The sequence below is a fragment of the Camarhynchus parvulus genome, chromosome 1A (genome assembly GCF_901933205.1).
Source record: "Camarhynchus parvulus chromosome 1A, STF_HiC, whole genome shotgun sequence".
Classification (NCBI taxonomy): Eukaryota; Metazoa; Chordata; class Aves; order Passeriformes; family Thraupidae; genus Camarhynchus; species Camarhynchus parvulus.
The window spans coordinates 61,391,163-61,413,083 of record NC_044586.1 but is presented as its reverse complement, the minus strand read 5'-3'; the positions used below and the strand labels follow the sequence as shown (position 1 = coordinate 61,413,083).

The 21,921-nt window shown below is 36.0% G+C and overlaps 1 protein-coding gene across 1 annotated transcript in view; it reads left to right on the top strand.

Moving 5' to 3' along the window:
* The window catches only part of SEMA3E (semaphorin 3E), a 131,445-nt gene that overhangs the window by 85,040 nt on the left and 24,484 nt on the right, over positions 1–21,921 (top strand). Inside the window, exons 5-10 of the mRNA XM_030959786.1 lie at positions 10,810–10,903; positions 17,183–17,302; positions 17,731–17,873; positions 19,596–19,710; positions 20,045–20,114; positions 21,157–21,301. Of these exons, the coding sequence (XP_030815646.1) occupies positions 10,810–10,903; positions 17,183–17,302; positions 17,731–17,873; positions 19,596–19,710; positions 20,045–20,114; positions 21,157–21,301 (687 nt within the window). The remainder of the gene's footprint in view (positions 1–10,809; positions 10,904–17,182; positions 17,303–17,730; positions 17,874–19,595; positions 19,711–20,044; positions 20,115–21,156; positions 21,302–21,921) is intronic.

Here is a 21,921-nt window from a genome sequence, read left to right as displayed (position 1 = left end):
AGGGTTTTTTTTATTATTTCATCCAGAAATTAAGGTGAGTCCATTAAAATAAGCATTATTTTTCCTGAAGAAAGCAATAGTAAGACACCCTGCACCCTAAATTTTTCATGAGGAAATGCATAGCATCCTTCCCATGTGCTCTGCAAGGGAAAATCTGAGATAAGACTTCAAACAAGATATAGAAGGTGAAGAAAAGTTCAGAAAAAAATCTTATTTTGCTTGGATTCTCGCCAAAGTGACATTTGTCTCTCCTGTTGACTTTGATGCTAGCAAGGCCGAGAATGGGGGAGGCACCTGCATTTTAGTGTCTTCCTTTTGCATTTAATATAAACTTCTCAGTTTTGTCAGGTGACAAGTGCTGAAGGAAGTGCTTTCTGTCTTAGTCTATGTTTCACCACATCTAGCTGCTGGTAAAAGAGTACCCTGGCACTGTTCTGCATAGCTGAAAATAGCCTGGGTGAGTTTTAATGTACCTTAGATAAATCAAAGGACCTATCAGCAGTCAGGTAATGATTTATCTTTATGAGTTATCTGTTCAGTAGACCAGCAGGTGTAGGGGGGTCCTGGAGGCTTTCCAATGATCCATTCTGCCTTATTCACTAACTCACAAAACACCTTTAACAAGTCCACCTGGGAGTTTCACCAAGTACAGCTAAAAAGTTACTCTGCCTCTATAGGACCTGCAAAATTAGTAGAAATTCCAAAAGAAAACAATGTGCAGAAACAATATCCCAAGTTTTTGCAAGCTACATGGGGGACAAGATAGAGCTGATTCCTGAAGAGGAAAGCATCTCTGCATGACAAAACCTGTTGAGGGAATTAAATTTATGAGAAAGAACTATGCATGAAGAATTTTTCCTCCATAACACGCTGTAAATTTTTAATATGTACATGGAGCTGGCAGGGTGCCATTTCAGTGCCTCATTTAACTCAGTAAACTGCCTTCAGCTGTATTTCTCCACTTTGAAAGGCTGATGGATTAAGCCACCCTTTCCACAAAATGGACTGGTGGTTTTTGGGATTCTCCTCTAGGTGTTCCTAATCTGATGTATTCTTTATTATGTTGTTTGCTCCCCAATTTGCCAATTGAAATTCTATTTATCAGGGAAGACCAGATCTGAGTCTTTAGTCCTGTTAGAAAGGACTTGCTTTTAGTAAGCAGCAGCTGTATTTTTTTTTTTACTTGGAAGACAGTTCAGTCAAGTTGGAACTTTTTCTTTTAATCTGAGTCACCTTTAATATTTTGTTGAGTGTGGGGAAGGACACTTATTTTTCTATATGCTCTGTGATTCAATGCAAAACCAAGACAAGGTCTAATTGTGCAATGAGATTTCTGTTTACCCCTCTACACCAACCAAATGTAGGCAACATGACCTCTCAGCTCTTGCTTTAACAAACTAGAGCGAATTCACATGCACGTCATGAGAGAATATGCCAGTCTTAGCTTATCTTTGACATGACATAAATCTTCTCCTCTTGACCAGCACATGGTAATGTCATCATTCTTCCAGCTTTGTTGAGAAGCAAAATTGTAGACATATTTCTATCTGTTATTTTACAATAATAAAGGTGTTTCTGATGTATTTTTTATAATCAAAACAAGCAATGACCTGCCAAGTTGATCCCTCTCCATGCTTATTCCTATTACCTCATCTCCACACTGTTTTCAGAGGATTAAGGAGCAGGAACATCTGGTTTCACTGACCAAATAGAAGTGGGTGTTGGTCAGTTCTTCATTAGATAGAATGTGTGACAAATTCTTGCCCTGAAAATATTTGCTCAGAGACACAGTGTCCTTCTGCATGGGTGAAAAGCCACCATTTGGAGCACCATCCACTAAATATATATGAAGTTCTGCCAAATGGGCAACACATGTCATAAAATCTTTTACCAGAGGGGTTCCTTTACATCCTCTGGTCTGAATGCCCACACCATAGACTGCCAAATTGCACCAAAACATGCATACACCCCACACATCATTTAGGTTAAAGCATTTCATGTTCTGGAAGTTGAATATGCATACATTTCAAGAGAGGTTAAAATGGTACCTGATTTAGACAGAAAATTAATTAAGTGAAGACAACATGTATGCTCACAGCAAACAAAGGTGCTGTGCTCCAAAAGAGGAAAAGGGGTAACACCACTCTTTCTCTGACCTAAATATTAACTGTTCTAATATTTAATTACTTTTAGTGTTAGGAAATAGCCACTTATTCAAGGTCAATTTTTTTCTAACTTCAGCTTCCTGTCATTTAACCTTGATATGTCTTTGCTATCAAAGTTGAAAAGTTTCCCACTATCTTTTCCACATCTTTTCCTTATGTAAGTACCTATGCACAAAGATCAAGCCACCTCTTCACTTTTTTTGATAAGATGAATAAATATAGCTCCTTAAACCCCCTATCACCAGGACTCCTCAATCTTATTTGTGTCCTTCCTGTGAACTCTCTGCAGTATTTTCACATCTTCTGGAAGTGCAGACACTAGAATCACACATGCTATTCCATGGTGTGTGTACAGGCAAGGTCACCTCCCCACCTCTGTTTGAGATTCCTCATTCATGGACTCAAGTGCTGAGTTCTTGGCCATGGTATCTCAATGAGAAAACTCTTTTTAGCAGTTTGCACTTGACCCAAAGTTCTTCACTTGAGCACAGAGTTGTCCCAGGCTACACACTTTGCTGAGGCACCTAATTATCAGTCTTGTATAACAAGGTAAATTAAAAGATTACTGGTGCTGCCTGTCAGTGTCAGCTTAAATAAGGCATCTGGGATAGCCAAGATCCTAAATGAGGCACCTGAGTGTAATGCATGAAAGCAGCCTGAAGAAGGATCTGAACTTCCATCTTCTAGGGTGTTCTGATGTACTTCAAATACAAACTCTGTTCCCTATTCCAAGATGCAGCACTTTAGATATGGTTGTATTAAAATCCACTTAGCAAGCTTCTGACCTTTAACTCAGTATTCCAAGCATTCCATAACCTGAGCTCTCATTAACCTTTTCTCTCTCTTATTTTGGCCTTCTCAGTTCTTTTGTGAACTTTACTAGGAAAGTTTAAATCACTGCTAAATTAAAAAAATAATCTTTCTAGCAAAAATAAAATTTAGGGAAACCTTCAGTGAAAGAAGGTGATACCTCATCAATGATACCTCATAAGAACTGTGCTTTAATATATGTCAACTATTGGTGTTTCTTAACAATTCTACAATGCACATTGTTTATCAAATACCTATGTACTTAGTGAAATGCTCTGTAGAAAGTAAAGTATTCTGTAACAGCACAGTTGCTATTATCATTCTTACATTTACAACAGACAACAGGTTTTTTGAAAGTGCTCTCCATCCATAAAATGAGGTGAATAACATTCATTACTTTTGAATATTGGCTAAATATGGCCATACGTGAAGTGTAAGTTCAATTTGGGAGATTGGTAGAGTGTGTGAATTGATCAGCCATATGAAATGGATTTTCCATCATATTACCCCTGCCCCTTTGCAAGATTAAACCCAGATGGTCCAGGGAGAATGAGTCCATACAGAGGAATAATAGTGTTATCCCACAGAGAAAGAAATCCTCCACCTGTGTGGTAATTTGATGGGAGTAACTAAAATATTCCAGCTCTCATTATAACGATTTTTAGATTCTGCCACATTTATTTATGCGATAAAGTATTTTTCTAAGTGACAGCACCTGGTGAAGTCTATATCATTGTTTGCAGAACAGACTTACTAATCAATAAGGTGTTATCATAATTAAAACAAGGAAAAATGTTTCATTAACATTTTTACATTATGAGATGAACTCTTAATAGTGTATAATCCTTCTATGATATATAACTGATATTTTTTTCTTATTGGACTGATATCTATATAGAAAATAAAAATAAGTGTTGCTAGCAGTTCATCTGTGTCATGGGGAGTCAGTGGATCCACTCCTCTGCCCTTTTTTATAGAATGGCCAATTTAGCCATGCCCAGCTGAAGCTCTGCCAAAGGGCTGTTGGCCGTCAAAGGCTCCACTCCATGGAGAACAGGGTATGTGAGTCCTTCTGAAATCCATTCCCAGTTTAATGTAGCTGTTCTTTTCATGCCCAACACATTTCTTCCTCCTTTCACCACCAAAGTCTAGATAGAAGCTCAAACCTTAGAGCTGCATCATTCCTTTTTTATTTCTTCATGACCTTCATCCCCACTTGTTATGATAGCAGTCATTAGATTAGTTAATTAGAGAGGGTTTTATTTGGTATTTGCTCTGATATGACCCTCGCAATGTCAGCACAGGTTTAGCCTGTCAAAGCCATGGAAGAGGAAAAGCCTTGGCTAGTGGGGTTCTGTGTAAAGACTCTGCACTTCCCCACAGAAATCCCTTCACTTTTGTTCAGCATTTATGAACTATCTTTGCTTTTTCTTTCGCTTGGTTATAAGACTATATCACCATATACAGCTACTCATACATTTTAATTCTAGAGAGCCCTTCATACATATTAACTATCACATTAGTGCCATATAATCAGCATTGCTAATGGCTCTATTCCTTGCCATAAGACCCCTAATGAGTTTATGTGACCAGTTCAAGGTCACACAAAGGTGTCCCTTCTAAAATTCTGATCAATGCAATCACTTCTGCTGAAACACTGTGAGCTGCTAAGGATAAATACCTCTGATTTCTATGTGCACTGTGGTGAGATCCTTTTTTCTTTTGCCAGATTTTTTCACATTCATTAAGTCAGGAAAATATATTATTTCTGTCACTTTAGGCCAGATATTTTGACACAAGTCACAAATTGCTAATCCTTTTGCAAACTCAGACGGCAGTCTGACATAGCTCCAGATTTTAAACACATTTTCAGATTGGAGCCCAATGTGTCTTAATCATTTAACTGTGGAATAAAATGCATAGGCCTGAAAAATGCATCTGAATTTTTAGGGAGGATTTAATGTCTATAATATTTTATGCACTCTCATCCCATAGGGCGATTGATCTTTTCAGTATGTCAGTGGATAGTAAAGAGGATTGAAAACAGATCCTCAGAAGAAATACTACCTCCCAAATAATCTTAATTATGTCAAATAGCAGAGACCTGACTATTGCAGACAGTTTTTGAGGACTCTATTCCTAATATTGTATCCCCATTTGGCTTGGAAAATAAAGTTGAGTGAATGCTGAAGGTATAATTTTAAAAGTTAGTAATCCTTTGACAACAAGAAGAGATTTTTTGCCAGTGCTTAGGTCCTGTTGAAAATTAATGTTTGGATTAGTTAAAGAAGATATTACATGAAAAGTTCTTTCCCTGTTGGAGCACCCTTGTCTTGATCACCCATATACCTGTATGCCTGTTTTATGGTGACTTAAATAGGCCAGTGTGTTGCAATAGGAACTTATTAGTATTATTGTAAGTATTTGGAGCACAGGTTCCTTTATATAAACTCAATTATATTCCACTGGGTTTAGATTTTTAATTTTTCAATGAATTAGTTGGCTATGTAGCAACTAGACACCTAGCTAATCTTTGGGACTATTATCAGATAATGCTAATGCACATTTTTCTTAGCAACAGAATTTAGTGTGCTTAAATACAAAGGCCTAAATAATATGAGACACCTTTTCTGACCCAGTAAGTTATTTTCTGCTGTTATACAAAACAACTTATTTACCTGTAGATCTCTTTTACCATGTGCCTTCTTGATGAGGCAAGTGTACAGATTAAGGCAGGTCATGGAATTGAATGCTCACTTTGGAGAATTATATTTGAATTATATTTTCTGCTGATTTACAGACATGTTCTGTGATCTTTCAGCTTATTTTTTTTTAATGGGAAAGTCAAGGTTCATCCTTCCTAAAAGAAGCCTCTGCACAGTGTAATCAGTGTGTCTGTCTATGTTGAAATCAAAATGTAAGGATAGGTATAAAAAAAAGAGAAAATATGTGAAAAATGCTATTTTGAGATTATACAAAACAAAAGAATATTTGCAAAAAAAGTAAATTTATATATGAATTGATACTAAAATCATTATAGTGTGGAAGAGAATGGAAATCAAGGTGAGGTTTGTAAAGCATTTCATTGGTGTAACTGGATTTTTTTTCTCATGTGAGTGAATGAATAATAAGTGAATGAATAGAAATTTTTTGATCATGACAAAAAACTGAAGTGCAATGTACGCTCCCATTTTTGATGGCTTAAGAATTACTTGAAAATAAAAAAGAGTGCAACATATATGCCACTAGCACCATATGGCTTTATTAACAATTTTAAAAGAACGTTTCTCATAGCTTTGCAGAAGCAGAGAATCTCTATTTTGTCTATTTTTATTCTTTCCTTTTCAATTCACTTTGCATATGAACCCTTCTTTTTCTGGTTCTCTTCAAAAAAGTATAAATTACATGACCCCTAGAAATGGATTGCAACAAACAGCTCTTGCATGTAATGTCATTCTTACTCTAGGTTGGAGAACTATGAGATCATTAAAGCTGAGAAAGAATTTTGTCCAGTGCTTTAGAGCAGTACTGAATAGTATAGCCAGTGTTTAAAAATATACTTAAAAATCTTCACAGACTTTCCCCACTGTACTCTAAATATGATTTAATACATGGCAAGGTAAACAATATGGAATTGTTAGGAAAAAAAAAAAAAAAGCAAAACACAAATCAAAACATACCACACACCAGAAAAAATAAAAAATCCCTACTAGCCACAAAAATGCACAGGCCTCCTTGAGAGCAGACCATGTCAGTACTGTTGCGACAAATGCATACACAGTTAAGGGTGTAATTAAAGATTATGAAAAGGTCTCAATCTCCTGTAAAAAATGCCAATAGGATATGTTTTACTTTTTTGTGTGGAAAATAATAAAATTTAAAGTGAAATAACCAAAACACCACAAATTCTTGCAGAAAATCAAATTATTTTTCTCTCATAAAAATAATATCCTAGGAAAACACAACTAAAACCTCTGTATCTTTAAGTCCCTGGTTTAGTGAAAAGATACAGCTATTGTATTAATGTTCAGAATAGGCTTAGGTACTTTGCTGAACAGGAATAGAAGCAAGCATATGTTTTAAATTAATCACATGCATAAGTGTTGTCTTGACCTGGAGCAAAGCAGCACTTGGCTTTAGTGAAAGCAATTTTCTGCAACAAAAGTTAAATTCAGTCTTTAAATTTTAATGCCTCTGATTGACCTTTTCTTTCACTATTGTGTATAGCCTACATTATTCTAGCCTTCATTGCCTAAAATTATCAATTCATATCAAGTTAATGGCAAAATGTTGGATGCTTTAAAAATATCTTCTATTTCTTTGAAGGTCATTATTATTTTAATAATAGTTGAAAGTGTATTATGTTTCCTGAGTCACTGGTATCATAAATCAAACCCAGAAGCCCATTTCTTTTCCCAAGCTACATGCAGAAACACATAATTCCACTCCCAGCCCTCATATGTGCTTTTGCATGGTTTTTACCCTAACCACTGAAAAATGCCCATAAAATAAATTGTGATGTTAAATTGATGGGCTGTATAATCTGTGAGGAAACTGTCAGTTTTACTCTGATGTTTCTCAAGGGATTTCAATGTCAAAAGCTGCAAGGAGGGTTAGAATTATGGAATTAGCCTTCAAAGCTGATTATTAATGTGCAATGCTTATTTCATTTAAACCGGGATCCCATGGAAGCTGACACATCTTACACCTGAACTTCAGTTACTTGCCCCAGTGATAGGAATAACTTATTGCAACCATGTAATATTTGGTATGCTGTCCTAAAAGCTGAAGGTGGAAAATCTCTCTTGGAGGAGTCATTGCTTACATTTTCAGCAACTTTTCAGACAGTTACATGTGTCTGCAAGCATTTATGAGCTGCACATCCTGCTTTATATCAAAACTAGTGACCTCCTCTTAAAAATTCCACCAAATAGCACTGAAATCCAGGGTTTTTTTTGTCTACCCCCAGTGTTAACACTAGATTGTATATTTAGGCTACTATCCTTATTCATAAATTCCAGACAATGAAAGGATGCTATGCATATTGTTTAGCATTTTCATTCCACAGTTATATAGTTAGCTGTTCTAAACACATTCATGTTATGAATGTTAAAAGAGATGGGTTTGTCTTTAGCATTGATTTAATTCTGGTTCTCGGGGAAATTATTAACTACTTTAGTAGATTTTCATTGTGCTGGTACAATTTTTGTGCAGTGATGAAAAGTTCCTCTACATCATCCAGGAGAGTCCCCTGCTGGCCACATCTCCCTGCTGTGAGGACCAGTGGCATTTTATCAGGGAAGACCAAAATATGAAGTGTGTTTTATGATGACCTGATGGGATCATGTCTCCTCCAACAGCAGGAAAGCATTCAGTTTCTATTCCCTATGCAGGACAGAATGAGAGCCACAAGCTATAAACTAGGAAGAGCAGAATAATCTACCAATTTTTAACTCTTGATTTGTCTCTCCACTTACTTCTAAATCTTGATTGAACCAATTAACTGACAAATAGTTTAGTTGAGGTCCTGGACGAGAAACTTTTCATGAGTAACTTTATTTTGAATATCCAACTAGGGAATACATAACTTCAGATGGTTTAGATTTTTAGAAATATTTCCTTTACAGCAAATTTTATACCATTATGATTCCCAAGAACTTTGTCATTATTTTAGAAAGTTTTTCTTTTCCTTCCTGAGTTCACCTCACTCTTTTTTTATCCATTGTTGACTCAAAATGTTACAGTATTTAGTTTTGAAAAATACATGGTATGCGATGTTTGAAAAGTATGGAATGGGACTGAGATTTCCACACACAGGGAAATATTTCTTCATTGTTTGACATTTACCCAACAGCAGAGGGGGAATAGTTACTACTGATGTGAAATTGTTGCTGATGCAGCATAAAACAATATTCCTGCACCATCAGTCTCTACCCAAGACAGTTATTTTCTGCTGCATCAGCTTTAACAACCAGGGCTAGGCCAACAAAGAAACTTCTGGAGAGGTGAGATTATAAATGCTTTGTTACCTCATGAGTTTTAGGTCCATTACCTAAAATTTGTATGGTTTTTTCCTTATTTTATTTTATTTTAGTCTTTTTCACTGCAAGTACACATGAAACAGATGTCCTCTTTTTGCAGAACTGCATTCTGAGTTGTATCCCATTTTTGTAGAAGATCTCTAACTACTGGGAATATTTATTTTTGTCTAGAAGTTGCAGCAAAATGACATGTATGATTTAGACAGTTGAGAATGGAAGACAGGTACATGAGCTTGTGTGTTCTGGGGATTAAGATGTGAATAGTGCTTTGAAGTCAAGGGGCTTATGAGAAATTCAAGATTGACTCTTTTAAATTCAATGCACATAAAGATTCAATTATTTGTCAATTAGAGGGATCTAAGAGCTCTACAACCTTTCACTTTCATTATATCTTTTTTCTTTCTGTCCTTTTAAAGTATTATTTTATTATTATTATTATTATTATTATTATTATTATTATTATTATTATTATTATTATTATCTTCCATTTTTCCACCTTCTGCTTCTTTAGTCCTTGTCTTTTTAGGCTGGGTTTTTTTTGCAGGAGAGCATAACTGTCGTGAAGTCACCTGAAGAGAATATTCATTTAGTTTCTGGGGCAATTGCACTTGCTTGAGAATTTTTTATGTTTTAGGTTATCAAGATTTTTTTCATCGCAAATACTGGGTTAGTCTAATAAATATGTGAAAAGTCCAGTCTAATAAAACTTGATTTTTATGACTAAAAAGTCCCTTGGAAGTTTTTGATAATGTGTTCTGTAAGGGAGAGACTGAGGCAAATATTTCTCAAAATTCTGGGGGATTTGGTTTCCTGTTGCGTGTAACTTTATGCCTCACAAAATATTTGCCTCATATATTAGGAACATGAACCTGAGATTTAGTTTAATGAACAGGTAGATTGCATTTATCTAATATATTGATATAATCCACATTTCAGTGGACTTTTGAGCAAAACTTTACACAGAACTGGAACTACTAAATTATCAAAATATTTGCTTGTCACACATTTGATGGCTGTGTGGCATATTTTTTATCAAGCTTTCATAGCTTTCTATCTATTTGCCCTTTTATTTTTCCCTTTCTCTATGTTTTTGGCATGTTGTTCTGCTAATATCTAAATTAAAAATATTGTGCTCTCACTTGATATTTTAATCAGACATTAACGGGCTTTTCTGTGAAAGCTGAGACAAAAGTACCATTGCGAATGAAAATTTAAATTGTAAATTCTTCCTCAGTCTTTACAGCCTTATACAGACAACTTAAACCAAGTTGCCAATATTTTTTATACCGATACTCTGTTAAATCCACTGAAGAAATCACATCTGCTCTGAAAACCATAACTGGGGATTCATTCCTAAACATACTTCTATGAAGAAGATATATAAACATCTCCAAGCTATGAAGAGAAGATAACACTGTCTGATATATTTAACAACTACTGGGAAAAAAATTGTTTAAAGGGGGAAAACACATTCCATGGTGAGATATCTATTTAATGTTTAGATAATTCGGAGAAAAGATAGAGGAATCTTTCCTCCCTACTCCCACAGAAATGAAAAAAGTGCAATTTTAGTGCATATCTTTCTGATTCTTTTTGAGCAGTGCACAACAAAGGTGATTTGTAGAAACCCAGAGAATTTTTACTAGTACATCAGTGAGCAACCATAATTGTGTTTTCTCCCTAATGAAGTCAATCCTCTACAAAGGCATAACAGAGTTAAAGCTTGTCACTAAGGACTGTGTTTATTTGCCTGTAGGGTTTATGGTGTTCTCTGTCTTTTTTTTTAATTTAAGGATCATCTGTTTCAACTGGAATCGCACAAATTTGAGAGAGGACGAGGCAGGTGCCCTTTTGACCCCAGTTCTTCCTTCACCTCCATCTTAATTGGTAATGATCTTTATGTCACAAGCTTCACAGTCCTGTCAATCTGTCATTCTGAGTCTCTTTCTCCAGCAGTCCAAAGTGTTGTCAGCCTTCCATTGCAATCTTCCACATGTCAGACTTAATCCTCGTGGTGCTGCCCACATTAATATTGCATTCCAGGCAGCATTACCCACAGCAAGGGCGTCTCACTGAAGTGAAATGTTGAATGACATGTGCCATCCTGAAGGTAATTGATTGTTGTGTAATTATGGAAATAATCATTTCCTGCTTTCCTTAAAAGCAAAGAAGCATGACTGGCTTAGTCATTTACACCACTTTTGTTTTCATCTACTGAGATAAATCTCAGCAACAAGCACCCTGTAAAAATGTCAATTTAACTGTTTTTATTTCAAGCTTTATTGATTATATAAATTACCAATTTTGAGATTTTTTTTTTCATTTCAGTGCTGCTTTCTAACAAAACTATCACAAACTGGTGATTCTGTGTTACAAGAGTTGATCTTATGCTCAAAAGATATAAAAATAGAATTCAATCTAAGTCCTGCCTTGCCAGGAAGCTGTGCTGAGATAGTGCTCCTCTGGGCCTTGCTGGGAAGTGTAGCACTATAGGACTGGGATCTTTGGAGCTGTGATATAGCAAACCATATGGGCTTTCCTCAAGAAATGTTTTCTTAAAACATTTTGTGAGATGAAGCAAAGACAGTCTTGGCACTATTGACTGACTGTACAATGACTAAAAATAGCCTGGAACAGCAGGTAAATGGCAAAAGCTAGATGGAGTTAGGGAGCAGCACAACGATTTCTGGGTTTAGAAAACCTGAACAGAAACTGAGCATTCAAAAGGGATATAGATTAAAAGAAAGAGCTAGAAAAGAAGTTAAAGATTGAGTGAATGGTCTATTTTTCAGGGATAAAAAAAGGATTTTAGGGCCTTTTTGATATTTACATTTTTCCTGCACCTTAAAATTAGGCAACTAAGTAGTCTGATGGTTAATTACAATGGTATTTCTCATTCATGGTGGTGATGAAATATTGGTCATGAGTGACAGTTGTATTTTTACATGCTGGTTTATTTGTTCTTTTACATTAATAAATTAATTAAAAGAAGAATCTTCAGCAGTAATGACAAATCTTTCACACTGCAGCAATTCATCAAAATATATTTTAATTTCATTTTAAAAAAGTAAATTAGGGCTCTAATTCTTAACAGTTAGTGAGTGAAGAAGTCATAGAAGAATCAGAAAAACATACTGTATTTTGTCTGACCCTTCAAAATCCATGAAGCACAGATTGTCATGCTTTTATCCCACCCTTATTTCTAAATTGTTTCTACAGTTTTTGACAGATTCCAGCCTCAGCTTAGCCTGGGCACAAAGACTCATGGAATTGCTGTAGGCCTGAAACCTCACGGTCTAATCTTGAAGTCCTTCTCAACTTTTCCTCAGATACAACTAAGTAAATAAATTAACCTGATCAGGCTCCTACTGTGAGATCAATGTGAATTTTATTTGCTTAAATGGAAGCCAGATTGTCCCACTGAGCTTTAAGAGTTTGCCTGAATTATGGGAGGTCCTATGGATGCTCATATTTTTATCTGAAGGAGAAAACAATTCCTTTACCCTTCCCTGGTAAAATCTGATTAGAGTCTTGGAGGTCCATTGGCAAAGATGTCTGACAAAGCTAAAAATTCTGTAAGGTGGTGAGATTAACAGGAGAAAGTAATATTTTTGTCAGATCACTGATACACCAAAAAACAGACTAACTTTCACCTCTTCATCAAAACTAGCAAAGCGTTTAGAGGCTGTTTTTTTAGCTATCCATTAGGAAATTGTACAATTTCAAGATATTGTGCAATGATATTTTAAAAGCATAAGAAAATTCTTCCAAGATTTTATTACATTATTTGTTTCATATTTTTAACTATTGGAGTTAAACACTTCCAACACTTAGGAAGAATATTTTAAGGAAGTTTGAATTTCCATTTATTCTGTTTTATTCTACCAACTTCTACTACCCAGAGACACACAGTTCACAGAATAAAATGCTGCACCTTACGCTCCAGGATGTCTGTCCTTTTTCTCTGCAGGTAGCCGGTTAAAAATTTGGAAGACCTAGATGCAAACACAGTGAATAATAATCTTTTAGTAAATATTTGAGAATGAGAAGACTTCTAATGCCAAATGCACTGAGAAGGAAGGGATACTCCATTCAGACAAGCACTGAGTGCAGGTCATGATGGACATTACCCCATGACAGGAGATGCAAACTGCACCATGCACCCTCCAGGACTGGTCTTCCAGTCCTTCTTCCAATGCTTGGAGGTTTAATTCTTCATGCACCTCAGTTTTCTTAGGGAGTGAAAACTGCTCCAGGTATGAAGTCAGCATGGTCTTGGAGGCTGCAGCCCAGAGCTGTCTGTAGTCTCTGATGCAGGTTCAGCCAATGTGCATGTACTTGAAAAGGTTTTATGCAAACCTGTTAGCAAAGCCCATCCCAGCACCTTCTTCCTCCTGAGGAAAGTGTTCAAAACCTGCTCCCACCTCTGCCCCTCACATTAACAGCACCTACACCAGCATGGCCATTGACTAACAGTGAGGATTAGGCTAACAAGAAGACTTTACATGCCTCTCATAAAGTTTTAAAAGCTTTTAAAATCGTGATCTTGGAAGATCATTTGCACTGTGACCATTTAGGACAAGATTTAGCTGGATTAATTTAGGAAGAAAGATAATCTCTTGTTCCCCATCTCTTTATGTATTTCAACACAAGAGTTAAAATACCCACTCCAAGAAAACAACAGTTCGTGACTTGGCTCTAAAATGAAATTTCTGTGCTGTTGTAAGTATTATTGTAGGTTATCTGACCCACTAGTGAAGTAGCTCGTGATTAATTCCTCAATATATTAACAATTAATTTATTGCCAGCATCAGGAAACAGAATGGAAGTTGGATGGCAGACAGGCTGAATAAAATGTTTATGTTTAGCTCAATGGTATATGAAACTTTTGGACTTTTATTCCTAATGATCTCCTCCATCTGTTTTCAATAGCTAAAACAATTTTTGATGCCAGATCTTGCACACTGATTATCTTAGACCACACTAGCTGAGAAATTTATGTCCACGTATTCTTACCTGCAATATATCAGAAGCAAGTGGTGAAAATCCTAAAGTACATCTGAACAGGTTTATATCCAGGGAATCCATTCCAACAGTATTTTCTGCTTCTACAGTTTTAAAAGTTAGGTATTTGTGTCTTTTCTTCTAGTCTAGACAAAAATACTTTTTTTTTCTCAAAACAAAAGACAAAATACTTGAGTGAAAGACAGAAAATACAAATATACAGAGGTACTAGTTTACCAGTTAAACAATAGAGGGTTTTTTCTCCTTTTCCGTTTTCATGATGCCAAAAGTATAATTTTTCTAAGATGTGAACTAGTCCTATTTTAGTCATCATGTGAGTAATAACTGACTGACAGTCAAAGAAATGCATGAAAGGTGCAGTTTGTATTCTACTCATTACATTCTAATGCTTTATTCATTAAATAAATTTTCCATTTTACACAAAAATGACTACTGATGAATAATAACATGTGTTTGCATTTGCACCTTCCAATTTCATGCAGCTACAAAACACATGCCACCTTTAAGGTGGTAGCAGCCTATTTATAGAGATCTTTTCTATGAGTAATTTAATTTAAATGCTTCAATCTGGTTTGCTTTAGGGTTGTCACCTAGGAATTTTGAAGGATTTAGAAGAAAAAGTTTTTATTTTAATTTGTTAATATTTTGCCTTGAATAAAAGGCAAAATGAAGGTATTTTACAATTATCATCATTGAATTTTGATATATTTGTTATTTTGAAACATGCTAGCTAAAAGATGAAAAAAATGCTAGCTAAAAAGTATTGTGTATCACTTGAGCTAAAACTGGTCTTTGAGGTCCATGGGAGTTTTCTGTTCACTTAAATAAGGAAAGAAGAAACTTTTAATTCTTTTTAGAACCAGGCTGCTACCCTGATTTAAAAAACTTAAATTTTAGCAATTTAATGTGAAGCTGAGGTTAGACTGGAAGAGGGGAGGAGTAGTGAAGTTCTCTGAAGTTACTCAGCTGATTTTCAGGGGAAGGTGGAGGTTAATCAGTGTGTGATGAAACCCTGCAACCTAGACAGGATTGAATTCATATGTGATAGTAGTTTTTCAAGGGAGGAGAAAAAAGTAGAAATCTTTCCAGAATTCTTCAAGCCTCAATCTTAGGTTTTCTCTAAATCTGGAATTGGTCAGCACCTGTAAAAACCTCCCAGTGTTCAAAATTTGTACTTACATTTATACAAAAGAGCATTGAAAAGGACAAGAGAAGAACTTAGTGTCAAAAGTGCAAAATATCTCAGAATTATTATTATTATTAAGCATTATGCTGAATGTTTTTGTGCTGAGATATTTGATAGTCACATTTGTCAGTACTGTCCCATTGTTGTTCTTAGGTGAAGTGACTTGTCTGCTCACACCTGATACTTATATTTAGTTTAGTACCAGCTCAAGGTAAAAATCAGATTTAATTTCTGTATCTGTAAAATATCTTTCATGGAACAATATCTCTCCAGGACTGGAACTTCCATTTTCTCCTCTCATGATCTCACAGATACGATCAGTCATAACTTCTTCAGTATACGCTAGAATGCCGTACCAGTAAGTTAGTTATTTATAACAACATTTTACACCTGTGTCAAATAGAAAGAATAGACTTCATATTCAACTTGGGAACATCTGGACTCACAGATGTCAATCCTGATCATTGGCAATATGTGATCAATCATTTACCCTACATTGATGCATTTTCCAAGATTCATTATACTTAAAAGATGAAATGTCCTGTTTTGCATTACACACCACATAAAAAAAAATGAATACCAACCAGTCTGATATATTTTTCTAATGGAATTCCCAAAGCAGGATATATGACTCATTAATTAGGGATTGTTTGAAACAAAGTTATAAAGACACTGACAAATTCTACAGTTTAGATAGCTCTGTGCTGTTTCAAAAATAAAGTTCTCTATTAGTTTTGGGCAACCTTCACTTCTACAGGTGCTATAATTTATACTTTTTGCTTCACTTGCCAGTATTTTACACTACATCTCAACCATGTATTTTCCAGGGCAATAACCATTCTGTATGTGATGAAGCCTAAGGCAAAACTATGCTCAGCTCTGGCTCAGCAGAGGTGTCAGAACCAGCCCCAGCTGCCAAAATATTAACTTTTCAGAATGATCATTCACAATTATGCCGCCATTCAATTCATGTGTGTCTCTTAAAAGATACAAAATTCACACTTGGTGGGAGACTTGCAAACAAAATTCTTGCTTTCTGCTATAATCTTTTATAAGTGCCAGGAAACGCTATTTGGATGTATCAGTCATGTTTATTTGGATTAGGGTGCAGGAAGCCGTGTCACTGAAGCCTCCACTCAGATTAGCCTTCAAGTGGAAATCATTTATTTTCCTCTCCTTATGCAGTTTAATTCCTTTTGTGTTATTTTCTAGTATAAGGATGCCACCTAGTGACAACTGCTTGCTGAATCTTCCTGCTTCTTAAATTAGGGCTAAAAAATTTGCAACCCAACTCCACAAGGATATGAAATAAGTTATTGTTAATGCTTGATCAGTTAAGAGAAAGAGTGTCCATGCAAAACTGAAAGATAGACGTATGGATGGCATTTTCCCAAGGTAAAATATATCCAATATCACAATTTAAAATAGGTTGGAGATAGGCTTGATTTTTGAACATATTAAGTTGCACCTATATCCATATTTATTTTTCAACGGTGTCTGTCAATCAGTGAATTATTTCTAAATTTTCTGATGACTTCTTAATTTGTGAATAACATCTAGTTCTTTTGAAAATGAGACCCAGTTTCTGCCTTCATAAATTTTTCAAGAACTATTAATCACCATTTGTGGAGGATGGATGAAATCTCAGGTTCTGTTCTTGTGCTGGTAAATATTCCAGTGCTAGGAAAACAAGTTATTGCTGGGTTGGAGAAAAATAGTGCCTTTTTTTTGTGTCCACTGAACATGGAATCTCCCCAGCCAGCAAGTTATTCCTGAACTGTAATTTTTCCAGGTGAAGTGGAACAGCTCCAGTAGGCTGAGTGGAAAACCTCTCAGCCTAATAGTTAGCACATACAATGTTTATAATCCAGTTCCTACAACGTGCAATGAAATTAATATGTAGACTATTACCAAATTGTTTCATTTTAGGTTTTATTTGAATGTCTGGTCTGCAGGTGGTGAACTTTTTACTGGTCTCTACAGCGACTACTGGGGAAGAGACGCGGCCGTGTTTCGCTCCGTGAACCGCGTGGCCCATCTTCGCACCGAGCCTGACAATGAGCGCCTGCTGAAAGGTGTGGGAGCAGAAGGAGCTGAAACCAGAGGTGTTCCAGATGGCTGGACCATTTCTGGTTTGCATGGGATCACATATTGCTATGCAAATATTAGCCTAGTTCAAATTAAAGTGTGTAAACCACAGAGAATGGGACTGGAAAACTGTCTTTGGCAAAAAATGCAAAGGAATATTAATTTGTCAAATGAAGGTATAAATATATTTCAGCATTAATCTATTCTACATGTTCTATGGATACCTACTAAACCCCCCTTTTTTTTTACTACTACTAGTAACTATTTTGCTATTTACTATCACCCAATTACTCTCTAATTGACAGAGCTCTTACCTCTAGTTTTATTTTTGGGTTGCTGTAGGCTGATTTCAAGGCTTGAAGAAATAAGACAGTATTTTAATTACTGGAATCAACCCCTTTTTGTTTTTTTTAAGAACCAAAATTCGTTGGCTCATACATGATTCCTGACAATGAAGACCACGATGATAACAAAGTGTATTTCTTCTTTACTGAGAAAGCTTTGGAAGCTGAGACGAGCACTCATGCCATATATACCAGAGTGGGACGTGTATGCGCGGTAAGAGCCTTTCTGTGATTGTGCAGATAAGAAACTAGAACAAATGATGAATTGTCCAACAAATTATTATCACAAACAGACTTGTCTTACCAGGAGCAGAAAAAATCATGAGGAGAGATTTTGCTTCTCTGTACTGCTCTGTTCAATATTCCATTTCCCACTCGGGCCATCCTCCTGGTGTGTTGATCTCATCTCTTTCTGCTCCCTGGCCCCACACACAGCAGTAAGATCTTGGGCAGTTGCTGGAGAGGAGCACTGTTAACATATGATCTCCCAGCTGCCCATATAGATGCTCTCTAAACACTGAGGAATTTTGGGTGCTTTCCTCTTCTAATAACCAGCTACTGTAAGGCTGATGAGAGGAGCTCTCCCATTTTCCCGCTGGAACTACAACAGCTTGATTAAAGGAAAGAAGGAGAAGGTTATTTCTTAACACCTGATTTTGATTTTAAAAAAAAGTTTGTATTTCCCCTCCCAACTGTAGGGAATACAGTTTAGGGGATAGTTCAGAGGCTTCCTAAAACCATTGAGCAAAGAGCAAGGTACAAGTTAATTATTTTCTGTCACCTCAATAAGTGGTATTTGTCATGCATGCTCACCAGCATACTGCCCCTTAAACTTTCTTAGGTACTCCTGTATAACTGAAAAACATCTGATGTATGCAAAGTACCAAATTGCAGCCTCAGACATTAATGTTCACAAAGCCACTTGGATTTCTGGATTCCAACCTGCATCAAGATCCAAGCTGGAATTCTTTGGCTTCTGTTCTGATTATATGCCTGGATAGATTATTTTAATAGTTCTCCCTACTCTGCAATATATCCACCAAGAATTCTTATCTCTAGCTATGGGTTAAACCAAAATCCCTCTGACCTTTCTCTTCCACTTCTCCAAAACTTATCTGGCCATTAACTTCACAGCTGTATGTCATAATTCAGATTTGATTTAGTGAATACAAAAGATATCAAGCTGGTGATTTAAGAACTGGCTTTTTTCCCCCTGCTTTACGTTTTCATCTGAGAAGTAACAGGTTTTGTAACACAGAGGCCTCTACTCTGCATATTTCTACTTTTCTAAGGAAAACCCACCTCTGTTTGTAAGAGGAGTTTTGCAAGCCTATTGCAGAACCTTCAACAGCCAGTTAAGACCACAGATTGAGGATGCATCCTAAAGCAAGTAGTACTAAATGTTCCCTTTTCTTGAAAGTCCCAACAGTTGCAAGAGCAAGAAAAAGGTGAGGCAGCCATAGAAAGGCAGGTGTTATTTAAAGTTGGTGAAATTATTAGAAAACCATGTAAATAATTGCCTCAGACTTGCCCCAGCTGCACCAGGTCTACAGATATATTCAGGGCTTCAGCTTCCAGATACATTGAACTGCGCTCTTAAAGCAAAGCTAAACGTCAGTAATGTACTCAGTATATCTAGTTTGCAAAAATGAGCAATAAAAAAAAAGCTTTACAACAACTGTATAGCTAAAACTATCCAGGGTGCAGAATTAAAAAAATCTTATGAAACCACAGATCTTAATGAGACCTGGACTTGATCAGTGCAATCCTACTTGAAAACTGACTCCAGAGAAATAAGTCTAGTAATAGACATGTGGTTTCAAAATGGATGCTTTTGGCATTAGAAGATATAATGAGCAGCTAATTCATCAGACATGTTTGTGCTTCTAGACTTACTCACTCCTATTACCACTGGCATTTGTTTCTCTCTACACAGAATGACATGGGAGGCCAGCGAGTGCTCGTCAATAAATGGACCACTTTCCTCAAAACCAGACTGGTTTGTTCTGTGCCTGGGAAAAATGGAATTGATACACATTTTGATGAATTAGGTAAATATCCTAGCCAGCAAACAACTTGAAACCATGGAAAAAAACATATACCTTCATCATAACACATCTTACTCTCAAATATTGCACTTGTATTCAATATCAGGGAATGGTGGTTAGTTTTGTTTCCAATGTATATGAAGTTCTACACATATGGACTTCACTATCACCAATTACTCCTTTATGTACTGCATTTTTTTAAAAGATTAAAATCTGCATAAAATTAAATGGAATAAATGAGTAAAATATGATTATGCTTTTAAGAATCAATGAAATTTCTTTTGGCGGGCTGGGAAAAGTGGGTTTTTAACTATAACATTGCATTTAAATTTTACAGAGGATGTGTTTTTGCTGCAAACTCGTGATAACAAAAATCCAGTGATTTTTGGCCTCTTCAACACAACAAGGTAAACAACTAGAAGAAATAACAGCAATCATAGAGGAATGTTTGAACAGTCTATTAATGAGCTAGAAGCTGCATGATACATATCCCTTAGCAACGATATAGTAAACAATTTAATCTCAGTTCTACTCACAGCGGGCTTCCTTGTTAATGTAAAAACTTCTCTATAACACTCAGGGGCTTCAAGTCTCATTCTGTGATTCAGTATATCTGGATCACAAATTAATTAAGTGTTTCTCAGCTTCACAATTTCCTGTGTCAAAGTATATGCACATCTGCATGCTTATAAGAGCGGCATCCCAGAGCCACCTGTCTCCCTTTAAGAGCTCCACTCTAATTCAAGGTTAAGTAGATAGTGGATTAAATTCCTACTAACTTCTTAGTGAAGCCTAAAGCAACAGCTGCAATGTTACTAGTGGCCTCCTTTTCCTTTTCCACTGCCGCCTAGCCCAGGTGCAAGCACACAGTACTCTCAGCTTGGAAATCTGACTGTTAGTTTAGGATGTAACTGGTAGAAAAGAATTTAAAAATAAAGTAAAAACTTTTATCTGGATTGTTCTACATAAACTGCTCTGATCTAACTAATAATACCAACCAACATTCCCACTCAATACAAAAAGGACTCATTTTAGGACTGTTTATTTTAGTAAGCATTGGTTGGTTTCCCATCTTTCCAAGCAAAAACAGTAGGAAAAATGTTAAAATCTTAATCTGTTTAAGTCACTAATCAAAGCCACACAGGACCTGAGTTCACTCTGTTTTGCTTTCTCTGTTTCTAAACAAGTAATTTAGAGTTTGTGTACACTAGTATCAAATTTTGGCACAACAACACAGAGCTTCCTTGGAGAACTGTTATGAATACAAATAAAGACTTTTGAAGAACATTGGATGCAGTATTTAGAAGAAAAGCATACAGGAAAGAATAAGTGTTTTCTCCCTGAATGCTGTTGAAATGTGACTCGTTTTTAATTGCATAATAATGCCACTATTATCTGGACAGAATGTGACATATTGCTTTAATAATGTCTTTAAATTTTACTTCATAGCAATATATTCAGAGGATATGCTATATGTGTTTACCACATGGCAAGTGTCCGAGCAGCTTTCAATGGACCATATGCTCATAAAGAAGGACCTGAGTACCACTGGTCTCTCTATGAAAGAAAAGTACCTTACCCTAGACCTGGTTCAGTAAGTACAGTCTATTTTTCACTGCTTTGCTATGTAAATTATTTTGGAAAGAAAAAGCAGATTGCTGCTAATGTACCAATCTTTCTGACTACAGTCCAGGATATTCCTTGAATATCTATATACTCCAGCTATTCCTGGAATAGTGTGGAATGGCTCAGCAATAGGTTTAATCAAGTGCTGGAACCATTAATTTTCCAAAGGAAAATAGTGGGATTAAATATATAAGATTTTTCAAAATCCTGTTGGGACATGATTTTATCAACATTGTGTCAAGGTCCTAAGGTCCCCAAATTAGGACCCCAGGCAAAAGGGATAAAAGGAGACAGATCAGATGCATTCAGTTTCATTCAGAAACATTAATTGCATAACCTGTGAAGGAACCTCTCTTTCTTTCTTTAACGTGTTAAAACCTGGACATTTAGCAAGTGCTAAAGGAAGGAAAAAAAAAAAAAACCAACAACTACAACATACTCCCCCCCCAAGAGAGTCCACTATTTCAATAGTTTCAATATTTCAGTAGTTTTCAGGAGGTTCTCGTTCCTTTTTTCCACCTCATTTTCCAAAAGGATCAAATTTAAATACTTCTGTAATTTAGATCAATGAGCAGGTAAGAAATCAGA